The sequence below is a fragment of the Pecten maximus genome, chromosome 5 (assembly GCF_902652985.1).
Source record: "Pecten maximus chromosome 5, xPecMax1.1, whole genome shotgun sequence".
Lineage (NCBI taxonomy): Eukaryota > Metazoa > Mollusca > Bivalvia > Pectinida > Pectinidae > Pecten > Pecten maximus.
This window is the reverse complement of record NC_047019.1, coordinates 42,537,261-42,557,712: the sequence shown is the minus strand read 5'-3', so window position 1 is coordinate 42,557,712 and position 20,452 is coordinate 42,537,261. Positions and strand designations below refer to the sequence as shown.

The 20,452-nt window shown below is 37.1% G+C and overlaps 1 protein-coding gene across 1 annotated transcript; it reads left to right on the top strand.

Moving 5' to 3' along the window:
• Positions 1-335: 335 nt before the first annotated feature.
• On the top strand, positions 336-19,328 carry LOC117328089 (T-box transcription factor T-like). Its single transcript, XM_033885443.1, has 7 exons — positions 336-701; positions 5,712-5,976; positions 7,821-7,958; positions 13,713-13,774; positions 14,863-14,921; positions 17,221-17,391; positions 18,894-19,328. The coding sequence occupies exons 1-7, from the start codon at positions 433-435 to the stop codon at positions 19,271-19,273; spliced, it is 1,344 nt and encodes a 447-aa protein (XP_033741334.1). The 5' UTR covers positions 336-432; the 3' UTR covers positions 19,274-19,328.
• Positions 19,329-20,452: the final 1,124 nt, after the last annotated feature.

Below are 20,452 nucleotides of genomic sequence, written 5' to 3'. Positions count from 1 at the left end.
TTTTTAATGTTACATTTGTTTGTATGTGCATTGATAAAATTCTAAATGGTGGTATCAACTTTTATGACTTTGCTGTCAAATCGATTATTTCATAATTGTTCGTAGCGTCCTACGAATGTAACACTTCGATTGTAACATGAAACATGAATATTCAATTATTCACAAAGTGACCACGCCCACTTTTAGTCGTAAACGAATAGTGCCGTCTTTAGCTCCTCCCACTGTAGTCCTCCGGGTATACGATTGGTCACCGGTAATCGACGGTATCGGCAAGATCAAAGGATCACATGATTGAAATCTACCTAGAGTGTTAGTTTGTAAACATGTGTAAGTCATTCATGGAAACACTTTACAGATTGGGTCGAAACGATTCCAACACAACCTCCTATACACAGAACTCAGTTTTCGACAAAGTTGACAAATATTCCACAAATGTTAGATTCGGCAACAACCTGCGATTTCAAACAGGAGACGAAGAATCTTGGAGATTCTGGTTTTGCTGAATTAGAAAATTGTTGTGAAATGAAATCAACACACCTGAATGTTTCTCACCTGCTCAATGCAGTGGACAGTGAAATGACAGTGGGCAGTGAGAAAGGAGACCCTACGGAAAGACAATTACACGTGAAACTCGAAGACAAGGAATTATGGGGAAAATTCAAGGAGTTCACAAACGAAATGATCGTCACAAAAAACGGCAGGTAAGGTTCAATATTATACCTGTAAAATCTCGTCACGCTTGATAATTTCAAACTATCAAGTTTTGAGTTATTAAAATGTAGCCGTTAGAATTGACGGGCTGTTTTAATAAAACATTTTATTCTTATAAACATCGTAAGCTTACCGAAACGTGTTTTCATAAAACGTATACAGGGTCGGAAAGTTAAAAGAATGAAGGCTTCAATGAAGAAACCATACGTGTGTGTTGACTCGGTACTTTCCAACGTGAGCGAGTATACCTTCGGCACCATCAAAAATTACTTTCCATTCACAAATTATAACGATCGAAATGTCGAGGACTGGACGATATGTTTGAACGATTGTAGGAATTTTACAAATATTATTTTATTAAGTGTTTGAACCAAATACTGTTTTGTATGTCCGGGTGGTTTAGAGGCGACCAGAGTAACTTAGGGTAAATTGTGGCATAAGGGTTAATATATCGTTTGGTATTATAAGGGTTAATATATCGTTTGGTATTATAAGGGTTAATATATCGTTTGGTATTATATATAGGTGATCAAAGTCTGTCTTATTGGGACGGTGTTCAATTCAAACTTTGATTGTCTAAATCGAAAATATCACTATGTTGAAAATTCAATATGAAAGTAAAACTCTTTTTATGATTTTCATGAAATTTTATTTAAAAAAGAAAAGAAAAAGTAGTTTGCAATCAAATATTCTGAGAGTTGGTATAGGTGATAGATTTCCATAGTATCCCGCTATTCCTAGTCGAGAAGGATCACTTTTATAAAGGGGGTACCAAGTAGTACTTTCTCGTCATTTTTTTCTGAGTCATCTGAATAATAATGGCATATTTTGATATAGTCGGTTCAAATAAACATACCGAAATTTTTAAGTCAACTATGCATTCTTGGTTTATAGACATTTAAATAATCCTTTTCGAATTTACTCATACAGAAAAACTAGACTACAAACGTTTAACATGTATTTATACGAGGAGAGGTGTAGCAGAACGAAATGCATTTCCCCACAACAACCGTTTCATTTCAAATACTATTTAGGTGAAATATCCTTTGAAGAAGTTGTTATTAGTTTTACCGAATTCATTGTTCAGATAGATGTGAACGGTCCGGACGGTTATTTCTTTTCTAAATACCGTCAGAGTGAAGTGTTTACCGTGGTAACCTACCGTATATAAATGGAGAGATTTCCTACAGATATTGACGGTGTGGACATCCAGCTATGTGTCACTTTACAGTATTTATTTAGATACCCGATATTATTTTAAATGATCCTTATTTTTACTTCATCATTACAAATTGTAGTGATTATAACGACCAGCTGGCTGTGAAAACTAATCATGGGTAGTTAAGATGTTTGAATTCGGTTTCTGTAAATGACACAATATATATTTATTTTTCTGTTATAGGCGATAACCTGTATTACTGATATTTTCAAACCAATCTTCATTATAATATGTCTGTCTGATAACTGGAAACTATTTCAGAAACGTTATCATTTTTTTGGATTCCTGTGAACTTATCAATAAGATAAATTTGCATTGAATTTCAAATTAGGAAGGGAGGGACATGTATTTAATGACAGTTGTAAATCTGCACGCGCATGAGGTACGTCCGTGTTTGTAGGTACATGTATATCTGTTAAGTAAGCTTATACAGGATGACCTATCAGTAAAAAAAAAGTTAGCTCCGTCTTATATGCTACAAAATAAATATACATTAAAAAATCATGAAACATAGAATACTGTAAATAACAGGCCATGTAAGTAAAACAACTTTTACATAGGTGATTGATTTATATAAGTGTCTTAGACATTTGTTTAATTTTACATAGGTGATAGATTAATATAAGTGTCTTAGACATTTGTTTTATTTTCATTTAATTTCGTATTGTATGCAATGTAATGTACTTAGATATTTGAATAAAAGAAAGTTTAAACTAAATAAAACACTTCCCACACCTGTATAAACTATATGTGCGAATTGAGTTGCCAATTAAGTAATAATTTCACAGGAAGAATATTGAAGTTTACTATAATTGAAGTACATACTTGAGCATTAAACTTTTCAAATTACAAAAAAGAAGAACAGAAAAGTAAAAAAAACCACCTCGAATTCTGATGAAGGTGACAAAGTGTATATCATTGAAGCCACAGAAATGTCACAGTCCTTGATCTACAAGTAACATTTATAAATGGACCCAGTGGAAATAAACATGAGGGTTTTCTGGGTTATCCTGGTTTAAGGGCAATATATTTATTAATATTACATATTGCATCGAAAAAGTTTCTAATTTTTACAATGCCGAAATTATCTCGATATTTATTTATTTATTTTTTACAAATCTAAAGTGTTTTAGATTACAATCGATTATTTTAATCCATGCTAAACTCAAAAAAAATTTGTTAATGTTTTAGGCTCTTGCACATTTTAACAATAAAACTGAAATGAATTTAACAATAGAGCTTCTGTATGTATTATAACCTAGCGCGCCAGTGATCTTGTCTTCACCAAGTTAATCAGTGATTTTGTTTCTTCTCAACAAATAACTATAATCCTTCTAACTTCTGATTCCAATGTCGAACACAAAAAAAAAATGGATGATTTACTAAATATCTGAAAGCGTACACAATAAGTTGTAATAGACAATTTATCAATGATATTGTAATATCTAAAATATTAAAACGAACAAAATGGAAATATGTTACCATATTAATGTTGAAATTAACAAAACGTTCTCGTATTACTAATGAAGACCAACATATGTCTGAACATGAATTTTATAATTTTAACTAATGTAACGTTATATAACATAATATTTTTAAAATGTAAATTGTCTGTAGCTTTTATAAGTTGTTCAAAGCTTGTACCAAATGTAATAAAATTTGTTCAAATCAAATCATAATTAAGTTATGTGATCTTCAACATACATCATTATTTTAATGTAATAACGAAAGGTGAGACTTGGTCATCTAACAGCACTGTCACCTGTACTTTTCCGTGAAGTGTTTTCTCAAAAACCTGTAGAGTCCCGAACCAAGGTCAGGTGTGGTATGTTATTTTATAAATTATTATTTACAAGGTTATTGTACCCATTACCAAGTTTCAGTAAAAACTTTTTTTATTCTATATAAATATTAATTTCAAAATACAAGTCACTTTCTATATTGTTGAGTTAAAATGTATATTTAAACTTATTTACTGGAAGTTACTATGTAAGTAAATATAAGTAGTTAAGTAGCTAACTATAACATTAGTACCTACTTACCTTTAAAAGCAAGGTTTCAGCTTTTCTCTTCATCTACTGCTGACATTTAGAATGCATATTTCTGTCCGAAATTCTTGTTTCTCTTTGTTGGCGGAAAATGTAGCTCAAAGAATCCTGAGACTAAGATATGATAATTAATTTAACTTTCATCATGCAAATAAAAAAAACAAAATATAGCATTTTAAAATCACGATTTTAATTAATAGATTGATTTAATCCTTTATAAGGATAAATGTTCATTCCAACGATAAAATATTTTAAAGCTATACTATTTCAAATTCATTATCTAATATATAAATTACTTACCATGTTGAAGAAAACTAACAGTATACATATCACCTAAATTGTAAAATTTAATTCAAAATGATATTTTGAATTGATTTTGATGTGTCGCATATTTCTGTATATACGATATACCAGTCAGTACTATGTTACTGTGTGCGGCCTAGGACCTGTGGTAAGTGTGCCATCAGGTACCTGTCAAGTGGTCTGGGTTTATAAGGGTTTATAAGGGCCTCCCTAACCCTCCCCAATCAACACCCCCACCTATATCTATATCATAACACCGACCTAGGAACATTTATAATTTAACCTCCGACACTCCGACACCCCTGTAATCTGGTACATGTATTGGGGTGCCATAATTTAACTAGGAGGCGTGACTTTGATGGATTCATATTTAAACACAGGGGCGTGCTTGGTAACTTCGAATGTATTTAAGATCATTGGAAATCAAAGAGGAAATTCATAGGTCTGATTTATACATAAATAACATTTGTTATGGTTTAACATTTGAAATTGCATTAAGAATGTATTTTCTGATAAATAAAATATTATATCAGTTAAAATTCCGTCCTTAAATTATAATTTTATTTTCCAGATTCAGGAATTGTCTATTAAATAATTCGTTAGAACAAATGATTTGCAGATAGAATTTCTTAGATATGACAGACAGCAATAAATCAGGCTTTGACGAATTATACAATATACAAGATCTTACCGGGAAACAATTATCCTAACAGAGAAAGATCTTATATTGATATTGGGATCATTATTTCATTCTTCTTTGCTTTTCTTTCTTTATAATCATAAGTATACTGTGTTGCTATCACAATTTATAATATAATATATTTGTGGAGATGGCTTATAAGTTGTTAAAAACTTGTACCCAATCCAATGGTGTATAAATAATAAGATACAGCTGTATGTTATAATAAAATCTTAATTTTTACACCAGTTTGTTTTTTATACGAGGTATATTTTCTAAATAGTATTTTTGTTGTTTTTTGACCCAGTTGCTTTATAAATCATTTTTAAACCAGTCACAACCCGTACAAACCCTCTCTATGTATTACCAGCGTATTAATAGATAGAAACAAAATGAACGAAGAAATTAATAAGATTGATTAAATAGATAAATAATACTAATGTCGTAAAAGAAATTCCGAGAGGAAATATTTGAAGCATATTATAAGAATAAGACTCGCACATTTCCTTCTGACAAATATCTTGTATAATAAAACTAAACCGAGATCCAGAGCTGTCTATGGTTACAAATATGATGATGATAATCATTCCGTTTCAAGAACGTATTTATTCTGACAGAAATGGCATAGAATGCTGATGAAAGGTAGACACCTTTTAAAAAGATACAGAAACATAAAAATACCACATTTGTTGCATGAGATTTTATGGAATTCCATACAATTCACAGAGCATTCTTTCACTTCTGTTTCCAGGCGGATGTTTCCGGTGTTCCGAGTGACTATTTCCGGTGTGGACCCTAACGCTATGTATACTGTCCTATTGGACTTTACACAGGTGGACAGTCATAGGTGGAAGTATGTTAATGGAGACTGGGTCGCGGGGGGCAAGGCTGAGCCGGCCGCTCCAAACTGCGTATATATCCATCCAGACTCGCCCAACTTTGGAGCTCACTGGATGAAGGAGACGGTGACCTTCAGCAAGGTCAAGCTCACCAACAAACTGAACGGCGGAGGACAGGTCAGTATTTCTAAAATACAATAATGTGATTTCCTTATTATATATATATTTCCAGTTCAGTATGATATTTAGAAAGTCGTATGTGTAATCATGGACCATGGCATTTAGGATGGGAATCCTTGTACGAACGCTTGACAGCATGCTTGTCATAAAAACGCATCAAATGACACCCATGATATAGAAATCTAATCTAGAAAAAACAAAATAAAACCCTAGTAACAACGTCCTATAAGGATTGTTACATACCGGATGTTAATGCAGAGCGAGACAGAATCTCTTCGCGATGCAATTAATTATATTTATTCATTTGGAAATTGAATCTCAAACTTCTAGGGTGGTAATATTGTAAGTATGAAATTTTGAGGGATGAATAAAGTGAAAAGTACATTTATATATTAACGTTTCCGGTGTGCGTTCGTTAAAACTGTATACTTTTACTAACGAAAACATCATTTTCAAGTGTGTAAACATCAAATTTGACGCGTAGGAATACATATGCCGGACCGGTGCACACGTGCGCAATTAGTGTGAATGCGCAATGACTATTTTCGTTTCTGTTTTGGCTCTTTTTCAATGAAATATATATGGAATATTGTAGAATTTAATAAAATTTGACGATAAAAAATAAAATGTTTGAAATATCTTAAAATATACAACGTTCTATTCTTCTTGTCAATCGGTCAAAATCTCCCTCGGCGATGTAGCAGAATCCTACTGATAGATGTAATTATATTGTGATGTAGTGTGCAAGTGTATTTCAAGAAAATGATATTTTAACTAAACTAAATTAAAAAAGTGAATAATTTTTTTTTTCTTTTGGAAGAAATGTTTCTTTACTTAAAAAAACAACAACTCAAATTTGTTCCGTTCAGTTAGACAAAACACTTTGCTAGTGGAAAACAAACATTTTCATAAACAATTCGAGACTGGTGATATAAAGGGATTGATAGTATTTGATAAGGGTGACATAAAGGCGAGTATTTAGTGTAGACAGAGTATATAACTTCACATATTGTATGATGGGGGCATGGCGACAGATCCGGAGATTACTCCGCCATTATCGGCCCATTTACTGGTCATTTGGATGGATATTGGAGCCCCATTAAATTCCCATTCCACACGCCATGTTTCCTTGATGTTCACATAGAGTCAACTATATTGGAGCCTAGTATCAAACAAGCTTCAAATACACTCAGCGGTCAGCAAAACGAGCGAGCAAATAGGAATCAGTTACGGTAGCACGTCTGAAATTAGGCTTGACCACTCCGGACAATAACCAAATTGAAACAAGTGACCACAATGCGTATCAGATTGACCATCCCTATCGTCTATTAAGGCTCAGCCCGGTAAAGGGTTTCACCTTGCAACGTTTCTCGATTCTCTAGACTTACGTCACGACTGTTTCCGCCCATTAACGCCTTCCGCCGGGTAATAGACAGAACGATTTCTCAGGGTTTATAATGTCACTGTACAAAGGGTTCATCTTCATGCCCCGATTTTCAATTCAAACATGTACTAATGTTTAAAGACTGATTTTGTTTAGATTTCAAAAACAGGATACTTATTTCAAGACAGGACTTCACATACTATTTATGACTGTCCTGTGAGTGAGAGCAACATCACAGAATAATGTAGTCCGTTTATTAGTAATCGAGTATTTTCTATGAAACCTTGACTCAGTAAAACGCACAATATAAAGTAGATTTACTATAAACTGTTTTATATATTTTAATTTCGGTCTGCAGAATGATACCATCCCAGCTGTCTTTTATTCATTGTCAATATGACATATGTCGTATACATAAAGTATCGCCACGTCAGTCACTCTTCCTGTCTAATTACAGATAATGTTGAACTCCCTACACAAATACGAGCCCCGTGTTCATATCGTCAAGGTGAACAACTCGCAGAAGAAGAGGATAACCAGCTTCAGCTTCCCCGAGACACAGTTTATCGCCGTTACAGCCTATCAGAATGAAGAGGTAGGTTATTACCCTCCACATAGGCCCTTAACAACGTGTACCCAAATCATTAGGATCCATTCTTTAGCATATCCCTGTATAATTGTCACACTTCAATGTTGTATGTGATTGTCACCCTTCAATGTTGTGTATGATTGTCACCCCTCAATGTTGTATATAAATGTCACCCTTCAATGTTGTGTGTGAATGTCACCCCTCAATGTTGTGTGTGATTGTCACCCCTCAATGTTGTATATAAATGTCACCCCTCAATGTTGTGTGTGATTGTCACCCCTCAATGTTGTATGTGATTGTCACCCCTCAATGTTGTGTGTGATTGTCACCCCTCAATGTTGTGTGTGATTGTCACCCCTCAATGTTGTATGTGATTGTCACCCCTCAATGTTGTATGTAATTGTCACCCCTCAATGTTGTGTGTGATTGTCACCCCTCAATGTTGTATGTGATTGTCACCCCTCAATGTTGTGTGTGATTGTCACCCCTCAATGTTGTGTGTGATTGTCACCCCTCAATGTTGTGTGTGATTGTCAACCCTCAATGTTGTATGTAATTGTCACCCCTCAATGTTGTGTGTGATTGTCACCCCTCAATGTTGTATGTGATTGTCACCCCTCAATGTTGTGTGTGATTGTCACCCCTCAATGTTGTGTGTGATTGTCACCCCTCAATGTTGTGTGTGATTGTCAACCCTCAATGTTGTGTGTGATTGTCACCCCTCAATGTTGTATGTGATTGTCACCCCTCAATGTTGTATATAAATGTCACCCCTCAATGTTGTGTGTGATTGTCACCCCTCAATGTTGTATGTGATTGTCACCCCTCAATATTGTGTGATTGTCACCCCTCAATGTTGTGTGTGATTGTCACCCCTCAATGTTGTGTGTGATTGTCACCCCTCAATGTTGTGTGTGATTGTCACCCCTCAATGTTGTATGTGATTGTCGCCCCTCAATGTTGTATATAATTGTCACCCCTCAATATTGTATATGATTGTCACCCCTCAATGTTGTGTGTGATTGTCACCCCTCAATGTTGTGTATGAATGTCACCCCTCAATGTTGTGTGTGAATGTCGCCCCTCAATGTTGTATATAATTGTCACCCCTCAATGTTGTGTGTGATTGTCGCCCCTTAATGTTGTATGTGATTGTCACCCCTCAATGTTGTATATAAATGTCACCCCTCAATGTTGTGTGTGATTGTCACCCCTCAATGTTGTATGTGATTGTCACCCCTCAATGTTGTATGTGATTGTCACTCCTCAATGTTGTGTGTGATTGTCACCCCTCAATGTTGTGTGTGATTGTCACCCCTCAATGTTGTGTGTGATTGTCGCCCCTCAATGTTGTATATAATTGTCACCCCTCAATGTTGTGTGTGATTGTCACCCCTCAATGTTGTGTGTGATTGTCACCCCTCAATGTTGTATATAAATGTCACCCTCAATATTGTTTGTGATTGTCACCCCTCAATGTTGTGTGTGATTGTCACTCCTCAATGTTGTGTGTGATTGCCACCCCTCAATGTTGTGTGTGATTGTCATCCCTCAATGTTGTGTATGATTGTCACCCCTCAATATTGTATGTGAATGTCACCCCTCAATGTTGTGTGTGAATGTCGCCCCTCAATGTTGTATATAATTGTCACCCCTCAATGTTGTGTGTGATTGTCGCCCCTCAATGTTGTATGTGATTGTCACCCCTCAATGTTGTATATAAATGTCACCCCTCAATGTTGTGTGTGATTGTCACCCCTCAATGTTGTGTGTGATTGTCAACCCTCAATGTTGTGTGTGATTGTCACCCCTCAATGTTGTATGTGATTGTCACCTCTCAATGTTGTATATAAATGTCACCCCTCAATGTTGTATGTGATTGTCACCCCTCAATGTTGTATGTGATTGTCACCCCTCAATGATGTATATAAATGTCACCCCTCAATGTTGTGTGTGATTGTCGCCCCTCAATGTTGTGTGTGATTGTCACCCCTCAATGTTGTATGTGATTGTCACCCCTCAATGTTGTGTGTGATTGTCACCCCTCAATGTTGTATATAAATTTCACCCCTCAATGTTGTGTGTGATTGTCGCCCCTCAATGTTGTGTGTGATTGTCACCCCTCAATGTTGTATGTGATTGTCACCCCTCAATGTTGTGTGTGATTGTCACCCCTCAATGTTGTGTGTGATTGTCACCCCTCAATGTTGTGTGTGATTGTCACCCCTCAATGTTGTGTGTGATTGTCACCCCTCAATGTTGTGTGTGATTGTCACCCCTCAATGTTGTGTGTGATTGGCCCCCCTCAATGTTGTATATAATTGTCACCCCTCAATGTTGTGTGTGATTGTCACCCCTCAATGTTGTATGTGATTGTCACCCCTCAATGTTGTATATAAATGTCACCCCTCAATGTTGTATGTAATTGTCACCCCTCAATGTTGTGTGTGATTGTCACCCCTCAATGTTGTATGTAATTGTCACCCCTCAATGTTGTGTGTGATTGTCACCCCTCAATGTTGTATGTGATTATCACCCCTCAATGTTGTGTGTGATTGTCACCCCTCAATGTTGTATATAAATGTCACACCTCAATGTTATTAGTCGCCCCACATTGACATGCAGTTTATGCACGAAGCTTCGGCAAACATTGATAGACAAGTCTCGTGTGAAATGTTACTATAAAGCTTTCATCTGGCCTTGCTGTGAGAGTCTCGTGTGAGATGTTACTTATTAAGTTTTCGTCTGACCTTGATAGAAGAGTCTCGTGTGAGATGTTACTTATAAAGCTTTCGTCTGACCTTGATAGAGGAGTCTCATGTGAGATGATACTTATAAAGCTTTCGTCTGACCTTGATAGAAGAGTCTCGTGTGAGATGTTACTTATAAAGCTTTCGTCTGACCTTGATAGAGGAGTCTCGTGTGAGATGTTACTTATAAAGCTTTCGTCTGACCTTGATAGAGGAGTCTCATGTGAGATGATACTTATAAAGCTTTCGTCTGACCTTGATAGAGGAGTCTCGTGTGAGATGTTACTTATAAAGCTTTCGTCTGACCTTGATAGAGGAGTCTCGTGTGAGATGTTACTTATAAAGCTTTCGTCTCTTTGATGACAGTCGGCGGTAACACAACAGTAACATTGTTCGATGACGGGAAGGTTGTTACATACTGCTCGGCAGGGGTTTCATTAATGAATCCGTCATGAATAGGTTGCCATTGCATTCAACAATTCAAATTAAGATTTTTTCTAAATTAATCTAACGAGAATAATGGCTTAAGACAAAAACAAAAAAAAACACAGAACATACATGTCAACTTGTAGAGCCACCAATAGTGATGCTTCGTTGATTTCTGAGAACCTCCTTGTGCTATGGAATTAAGCTGGTGTTTCTAGTGCTCTTTTGTCACTTATTGATAAAGATTTTCTGAATGTGAAATGAATTCCTATGTTTTATCAGAGTCGATACATCTGTACAAGCCTTTGACGAGTTTTTTTTTTCGATGAGTTTTTTTCCACCTATTTTGATATGCACCCTGGCAGGTAGATTGGAATTGCATTCAGAGTTTGACGTCTTCACTATGACATTTGAATAAATACTTGTCTTGTGTCAAAATATGAACAGTTTTACAAGTGTTTAGATTTAATTTTTTTCTTAATGCAATTCTTTAAAAGTACATGTTATAATTGTATCTAATATTTACAGCAACACGAAAATGTGTCCATTTGAAATTTATCAATAATATCTAGGGGGAAAATTCGCCGTCCTTTTTCATTTGTGAAGGAAATTGCTACTCAAAGAGATTTGAAGGGGACGAGGAGTGAATTCTTTAACAGCAGGCACGAACGCGCACACAAAAGATTCCGTACTCAAGTCTTTTACGTAGTTTGAAAAATAAGATCACTTTTATTATGGACTGAGTTATAATTAAGTGAACGGTTAGGAAAATGATCAAAGGCAACTTTCAACTTTGCTATAATTCAATGTTTAAAGAAAATTATAAAAAGACAGCCAATTCGAAAAAAAATGTTTCAAACGTGTGTTTTCCTAGCCTCACGTTATGTTTGCTGACTGTCCGATTTCAAATGCTTGTGTGATATCGGGTTACAATCGAACGGTCCCGGGGTAACACCTATTTGTAACTCCTTTTCAAGAGAGTGCTAATGATGGTCTAACGATGATTCGTTACGGCATCCGCAAGCTAGATCAATTCACTTATTGCATGAAAAAAATTATTAGGAAAATCATTAGCGCTATCATTCTGTGTATTTATGTCAGAGATTTTGTTTAAATTTCTCACGCCGCATTTAAAGTTTTGATTTGAGGTGGTGACTGACATTGACTATGCAGACTCGGGCCAGAAGTAGTGTGTGTGCTGATGCCTTCTCATTCAATCAAGTTCTAGTTGAATGTTGTACGGGTAGCTACTCGATCCTAACCCTGACCGCCACATCAAGATCTGAACTAACTATGATATAATCTGTTATATAGGGCTCGGCACACCAACCCAAGACTTCTTTGTGTTGGTTGCACATTTTATGAATCATTAAATGTCCAATATTATTTGATATACACGTATTCATGAAAGTATTGAGAGATTTTCCATACGATTAGTGCTTATATTTATTCTAATTTCTACAAAGACGAGATTGGCTTTGTTTCATACTTGACAGAAGTTGGCGTGCATATGCACATGCTCAGTACTTTTCTCGCGATGCTCTTGAGAGCTTGAAGGACTTATCGTATATTTGTTACAGGAGACCGAAGTTCTATCAATTTGGTCTAGATAATGCCTTAACACGCGATCACATTCCTAAAGGGCCCAGATCATGACACTCATTGTGTTATCGATATACGATTTGGATAATTTGCAACTCTCGTGATGTCTTTTTCAAATTCAGCTGGCCAATCGTGTAACATTGTTGTCACGAATAGCCAATCGTTTATAATTGCTGTCACGAATAGCCAATCGTTTATAATTGCTGTCACGAATAGCCAATCGTGTAGCATTGCTGTTACGAATTGACTTTGGTTACTATAGTCGTTTTTGACGGGTTTTTTTTTTAAACAGAAAACCCTTTCCTTTGGAATTATTTGCTATTTCAAACAGATGCTTTTGTTCTATTGCCATAGTCAGTCACACACCTTTGTTCTTTTGCCATTATCAGACAGACACCTTTGTTCTTTTGCCATTGTCAGGCAGACACCTTTGTTCTTTTGCCATTATCAGATATCTTTGTTCTTTTGCCATTGTCAGACAGAAACATTTCTTCTTTTGCCATTGTCAAGACAGATACCATTGTTATTTTGCCATTTTCAAGACAGATACCATTGTTCTATTGCCATTGTCAGACAGACACATTTATTCTTTTGCCATTTTCGGACAGATACCATTGTTCTTTTGCCATTTTCAGACAGATGCCCTTTTTCTATTGCTGTTGTCAGGCATACACCTTTGTACTTTTGCAATTGTCATACGGGTACCATAGTTTTATTGTCATTGTACATTATTCCTCATATATGTTTTTGATACGTAATAAAAGTACTTACTATTTTACTTCCTTTATGAGGAATAACCGTGTCATTAATTCTCCGATATCGATGACTGTGTGATTCTGTAGTTACTGGTACAGCCTTCTGATCATTTCTAAACACCTGACTTCAATCTACTCGAACTTCATTGACTGACAGAGTACAAAGATATACAGCGGGTACTTTATATACCATTTTATCTCTACGTGTTTGTGTTTCTGCCTTTCAGATCACTGCCTTGAAAATAAAACACAACCCTTTCGCCAAGGCCTTCCTGGACGCCAAAGAAAGGTGAGTAAATAGAAATGGCGCATGAAATGTCATTTTCTTACGTCCTCCATTTTGTGTTCCACAGTACTCAATCCGAATGATTGCACACGACACACAATGTCCTTATTTGAACATCGGGCTTCAAAGGCGGAAAAACAATCAAGCGGACGTATTGTTGTTTATTGTAGATTTAATCAGTTGCCAGAGTTTAGTTGGTTTTGCCTTTAATGGTAACAGAACGCAATAAGTGGTCAATCCTTAGTCGCGAATATCGAGAAATACCAAATCATTGTCGTATTAAATATTTAAACAACACTGCTGGAATTTTCTTAGAGTTTAATTAATGGCCGAGAACACAAGAAAACTACGGGATAGCTGTGTGAGTGTTAACTTATGTAAACAAACTAGCTTCCAATAAATAGTTTATACTTCACATAATACCGTAACACTTTAAACTTGAAAGGTCCCGAGAAGACCTCCACCAGACGAAGGGTATCATAGTGTGTCAAATCTATTAACGAAGTTCTGTTTAAACAGGCCGACAAAATATACAAAATAATTATAGGATACCTATCCACATACAACAATACACACATACAACAATACACACATACAACAATACACACATACAACAATACACACATACAACAATACACACATACAACAATACACACATACAACAATACACACATACAACAATACACACATCAGCTGGGGGTCAGACTCGTGCAGACTTGTGTGCGAGCTAAAATGCTTATTAATAAATAAATATCATGCATGTACAAAATTACAATAGATACACCAGTCACAACTCGACTAGTTCCGTACCTCAGCATGCCGAAGGTACCGGAATCGGTTTAGGTTAGCCGATTGGCTCAGTATATGAATCTGTTCTCTTTATTTATAATTACTTGAAACTGGAATAAATCCAAACGAGTTTTGGGGGAAACAAGTTATCATTTTAGTTTCGTCATTCACAACAGTAAATAAATTGGTGTTTGATTTGAAATAACGCCGTTGTTCCTCGACGTGATGAATATATGCATATAATTGTAAGGATGTTGCTTTCCGATTTACCATCATTGTGGTTTTTTTGTTTTTTTTTGCAGACCTGACCAGAAAGATTTCGCGGATGACCCTCTGGACGGCCAGCGATCACTCTCGCATTGTAAGTATATAAAATATTCGTAAGTCTGTTATTGGTTTGTGTGTGTTTTACTATAGACGTTACCCAGACACATCAATGTTATGTTAAGGAAAAACTTTCATTTTTTTCGTTTATTTCAAAAAAAGGCAATTTATTGTCAGCCATTTATGTGAGATGCATGCATAGTGACGTGACGGGCAATTATCAGTAATTTGTGGAAGTAAAACGAGTGTATTGATATGTACCTGTAATCATCTCACCTGCCCAGGTGTTCACGTGATGTTTTCTGTGTGGCATTATCAGGTAGACAAATAGTTTAACATTAACTATCAAGGCTGATCGTGAGGTGAACAGAAGAATACCGGCTTTACTGTGAATTCTGCTGGTACTGGTCATAGACAACATTCACTACTACTCGTACACTTATCTGTAATGAAGTGTTTGGGGGCCGACACCAAACCAGGAATACATGGGACTGATATCTACGTTAGGGCACAACTGTCACGCAATTGAGACGTACATGCGATAACGCCCACAAAACAGTATCAATAAATTACCCCACTGCGGAGATTGCTTTAGTCTGATAGCACTAGTATTGATAGGTGTTGATAGGTAATCGGGATCTTTGATGGTCAGTTATATGCACAGGTAAATAACGAACAGGTATGATGTATGCGCTAGGTAGACACTTGTATATGTTTAACATGAACTGGGACCATAATCTTAATAGTGGATATGTAGCTTAACTCACACCTTTCATCTCCTCAGAGATACGTGTTAAAATTTACCCAATCATCGCCTACTTTAATTAAATTACTTGTTCAAAAGGTAGCGAGCCAATGACAGGCGCGCGCTCTGTGTTACCTTGGATTACGGTTTGGAGTATTACTTACCATACAAACAAATTAAGTCGGGTATGAAAAGAGGAGAAAATCCGCCGTTTAATATGGAACACAATACCCCGTGTTTAACCCCTCCTAGGTGGCCTAGCAGTGATTCCGTGTTATTAGTGACTTTTATGATAGTTTTCTGGGCAATTTAATTTGTTCCTCATCTGAAGGGTATTTCGACTTTATGCGTCGAGGAAACCTAAGCCCTTGGGTAGATGACTGTTATACTGTATCGTCCTCTCGGGACGTCATACGGGTTACCAGCTTTAATTCGTTTGTTCACACCGTCATCGTGTCACTAACTCCATTTACATATATCAATTTGCATATGAATATCTTCTGATTAAAAACTATTGGAATTTAATATGTTTTAAAAAACCAGTAATCAAATTTAAACTAACAGTTTATCAATGTCAATTTATTTTTTTCTCGCTATTAAAAAACCCGAGCAGTTGGATAGTGTTTCCTGCAATCAGAGAAGTTGTATATACAGGAATATGTATATAATGTCTTATGTCTAACGTGGAGGAGAAGGGGAGAGCCCGGGGTCGGAGGGGTATGTTGGGGGTCACGTTAGTGTGGGGGTGACTGGATACGTTTAGAGGGATTAACACGGCTGTGAGGACCCTCCTTAGTTAGTTGTCAGTCTGTCTATAACATGATTCCTCAGAGGCCAGTAATTGTCAGTGATAGTATCAATCAAATAAACACTGTCATCTTAAATACTCGCATTTGTCGCCCTGTTTATTCGCTAACAATCGCCCCACTTAAACCAGATATAAAATGCCGTCCCAGCCTCCACAAGGCTTTCAACATGTCCCTCGAATAAAACCGTATGAATCTGCTACCGCCCACCAGGACAGCAACCCTATACCCACTCCGCGGTCAGGCTCCAGTGGATCCCGATTCTATCGCAATAGTCCTCCATTTTAATGTAACGTTGTTTTATAATGAAAATGATCTGGACGACGTGTGTGTATGGGTAACGCCATCCTACCCCGCCTGATAAGACCTACATGCTTTCACAATATTGTAATAACCGCAATTCAATTAATGGCATAAAGGATACCATTCCCGAATTTCAAATATTTTTTCTTATTTTAATTTTGTGAAATTTAAGTAATAAAAATGTGAAGTTTTCATTTGTTATTTGAAACGCAATCGTTTAATTGTACGAGTGTCTTATTAAACTCGTTAGTTCGTCTTCCGTACCAGAGTTGTATATGATTACAACATGGCTCTATCTCGGATTGTTCCACGTCTTTATGCTGTTTCTGAGGTAGCTTTCTCGTCAGCTGCAAACAGCATCATTTGTAGGAAAGGATGGAGACCAGTCTTGGATTACATTTGAACACTCCAGTTTTATTAAGTCACACTAAGTGTAAATGATGTGGAAGTACCTTGTCTGACATATCTTTCTTATTTTACAGTGGCGAGTACGTGGTACATACCCCCAGGAGGCCATTCTTTGGTCCCGCCCCCCGCACACCAGTTTCCTAACGCCATCAACCTGTCTAACGCTCACTGTGACCGCCTCAGCCTAAGACAAGCGCGGACCTCACCCTACCCCCATCCGTACCAACGCCGCTCACCCCCTCACGGTAAGTACAATGTACCAACCTCCATCCCTACCATCCCCGCTCACCCCCTCACGGTAAGTACAATGTACCAACCTCCATCCCTACCATCCCCGCTCACCTCTCACGGTATATCCTGAAGAAGAATATATTGTGCTTATTCATGGGACATAGTGTTCATATTACGTATTTTATAGTTTGATTACAAAAATGTAAGACAACAGACGTGGGTCATTAAACAACACTCTATATCTTGTTTTGTTTTGTGTCTTTCCGTCAAATCACACGTTCATCGATTTATAAATATGTAATTATGTTCAATTTGATTTAATGTAGATGTACATGTTGGTAAAACTGCTACATCATATTTCAATGTTAAGGTCTAAAGAATCAACAGGCTGGTTTGGAGATTTCCGGTCGACTTTAGATAATGACTAATTGCTCTGCTAATCTGATACAACATAACTATAAACTGCCCGGGGTAGTCGGAGTTTGATTTAAATGAAGACGTCATCAATGCCCAGACATACGAGGGGCAGTAAGCGGTAAATTTAGGACAATTATCAGCTCTTAAGAAAAGTTTTTACGATGTTTGACCAGGCCGTGTGCCCCCCAGTAAAATGACTGGTAAAGTATGTGTAGACCTCGAGTAGTTCAGTGCCCATTAATATCAATTGCAGTGTCTCCTTAGTTAGCACCTAAGTGCCACTCCGGCAGACAAAACGGCCAACATAAATCCCTACCCAACTTTATACCAGGGTTCGTTCCGCTGCTCGTAAAATTCCGTCTTTTCTATCTCCCTTTAAGACCTAAGCGGTCCTTTTGATGTACAGCAATTAATTTCCTTTAAAATACATCTATTACCTAGGACACAGGTCTGATGACTCGGTCGTATGTTTTTATTGAATATCTGGCTGTATTTAGTACTAGACTCAGGGTGGATATACCCCTTACGGACTATTTCAAATAATTTAACGGTTGACGGAATCCTTTTCAGTTTCTTTATTCTGTTTGATTGAAACCTTAAGCGACCTACGATATCGTGATGGCTGTTGATAACACTAAAAGGGGTGGTGGACAGGGTAACCACTACTTCCTACACAAATTATCATTTTATTATCAGGCATTAATCGACCGCTCATTGTAAGACAAATTTCAGAATACCGCTGATATAACTGATAGGGAAATAAGCCATATCTGTTTTTTCATATTGTAGGAAGTGTTTTGATAAAAAACAAAATTCACATATATCTAATTTGAGAGTTGGTGTGGAGAACAACAAAATACTTGCGAAATAGGGTATCGGGAATGAAACATGTCAGTTTTCAGTTTGTGTTGGGATACATTTTCAACCGTTCTTTCATATGTAGATATCTGTACCTATATATGATAATTAAATTCATGTTCATAAGCCATACTTATTTCAGACTACACGTGGATATTAAATTTCTCGCAATCACTCAAATATGAGGTGATCGTTATATGGTATCGTTTTTTTTCTTATTTGATTTCTATTCTATTTTCAGGGGGCTACCCCAGGGACGTAACCAGCAATATACCTGTTCTAAATATACCCGACAATTGGCCGCATATGTCTACCGGAAGTCACGGAATGTTGGGACAATCCAGTACAGCAACACCACAGTCACAGTACGGAGTGTGGCCAATGGCTGGACCGATCGGTAACCTATCACCCAATCAGAACTGTGCAATGCCGTACCTGCGCTCAAGTGCCCCTTATACGTTATGCAATAGTACAACAACGATCTCCAGTGTACCAAACGTGACTCTATCAAACTCAGTGCCTACATCAACATTTGAAACATGTGACATTTCTCCCTTCTCATCCAATCGTGATGTTTTCAAGAACAACGCGTGGGGCCCTTTGTCTCCGCCACCGATCTAAACCTAGATTCTACATTGTGATTGGATAGAAATAAGTCACGTGCTTCTGTGATAAAAAAAAATGTATGGGCCGGTTCTGGATGCAAATCATGGAACATTTTAAAGTATTATACTTGTTGCCATCGAACTTGTGAGTGTTTGATTGAGGGTGTGTATAAGGGTATGTGTGTTTGAGGGTGTGTGTATGAGGGTATGTGTGTGTGTGAGGTTGTATGTGCAGTGGCGTAGGAAGTCGTCAAAAAGTGGGGGGGCACAATTTTTTTTAACCTTAAATTTTACGCACTAAACAAATCGTATGCCATCTCCGCAAAATTAGCCAATAATTATCATTTCAACATCCCACGATAATTTTGATAATTTATGTGTACAAAATAAGTTATTTACGCAAATCAGAATATATATATTAAATATAGCAAAACATGAATCACCAGGCCCGGCCAGGATTTTCGAAAGGGCGGGGGGGGGGGCCAGTAATTTGGTAATAATGCGAGCGCCGTAGGCGCGATCCGATTTTTTTTGTGGGGTCCGAGGGGCCGCCCAGCGGGTCCAGGGCAGCGCCCTGATATGGGGTTCAAGAGGGTGTAAGCCTCCGCGGAAAATGAATATAGCACATTTCCAATAATTCGGGATCAGGCGCGGATCCAGGAGTTTTCGAAAGGGGGGTCCAGTAATTAAGTGATCAAGCGAGCGCCGTAGGCGCGAGCCGATTTTTTTCCTTTTTGCGAGAGGTCTGGGGGCCGCCCAGCGGGTCCCAGGGTGACGAAGCCCCCCTGTAGATCTGCAATCGAAAGGGGGGGGGGGGGGGGGGGCAGTAATTTAGTGATAAAGCGAGCGCCTACGGCGCTCGCCCATTTTTTTTTTGTATTTTCTCGTACCTGTCGGTAATTAGTATCACTCTATTCACGTTAAAACCGCGCATTCTTCTTCATGTTGTGTTTCTGTCTTTTTCTCATTATGAACTCAATTAACTTCACAAATTATCATCAACTTATTGAATCTATGTGATGAAGTTAAGCAAAATTGCGTATTAAGATATAAATATTGACTTACCAGGCTATTGCAGACGACCGACACACAGGTCTGAGGATTGATATACTAGTATAAAAGTCGGAATGTTCCGGATGTAAAAGATATAATTTTTATCGTTGCCTTCAAGAAAACATTATCGGTTCGGAAATAT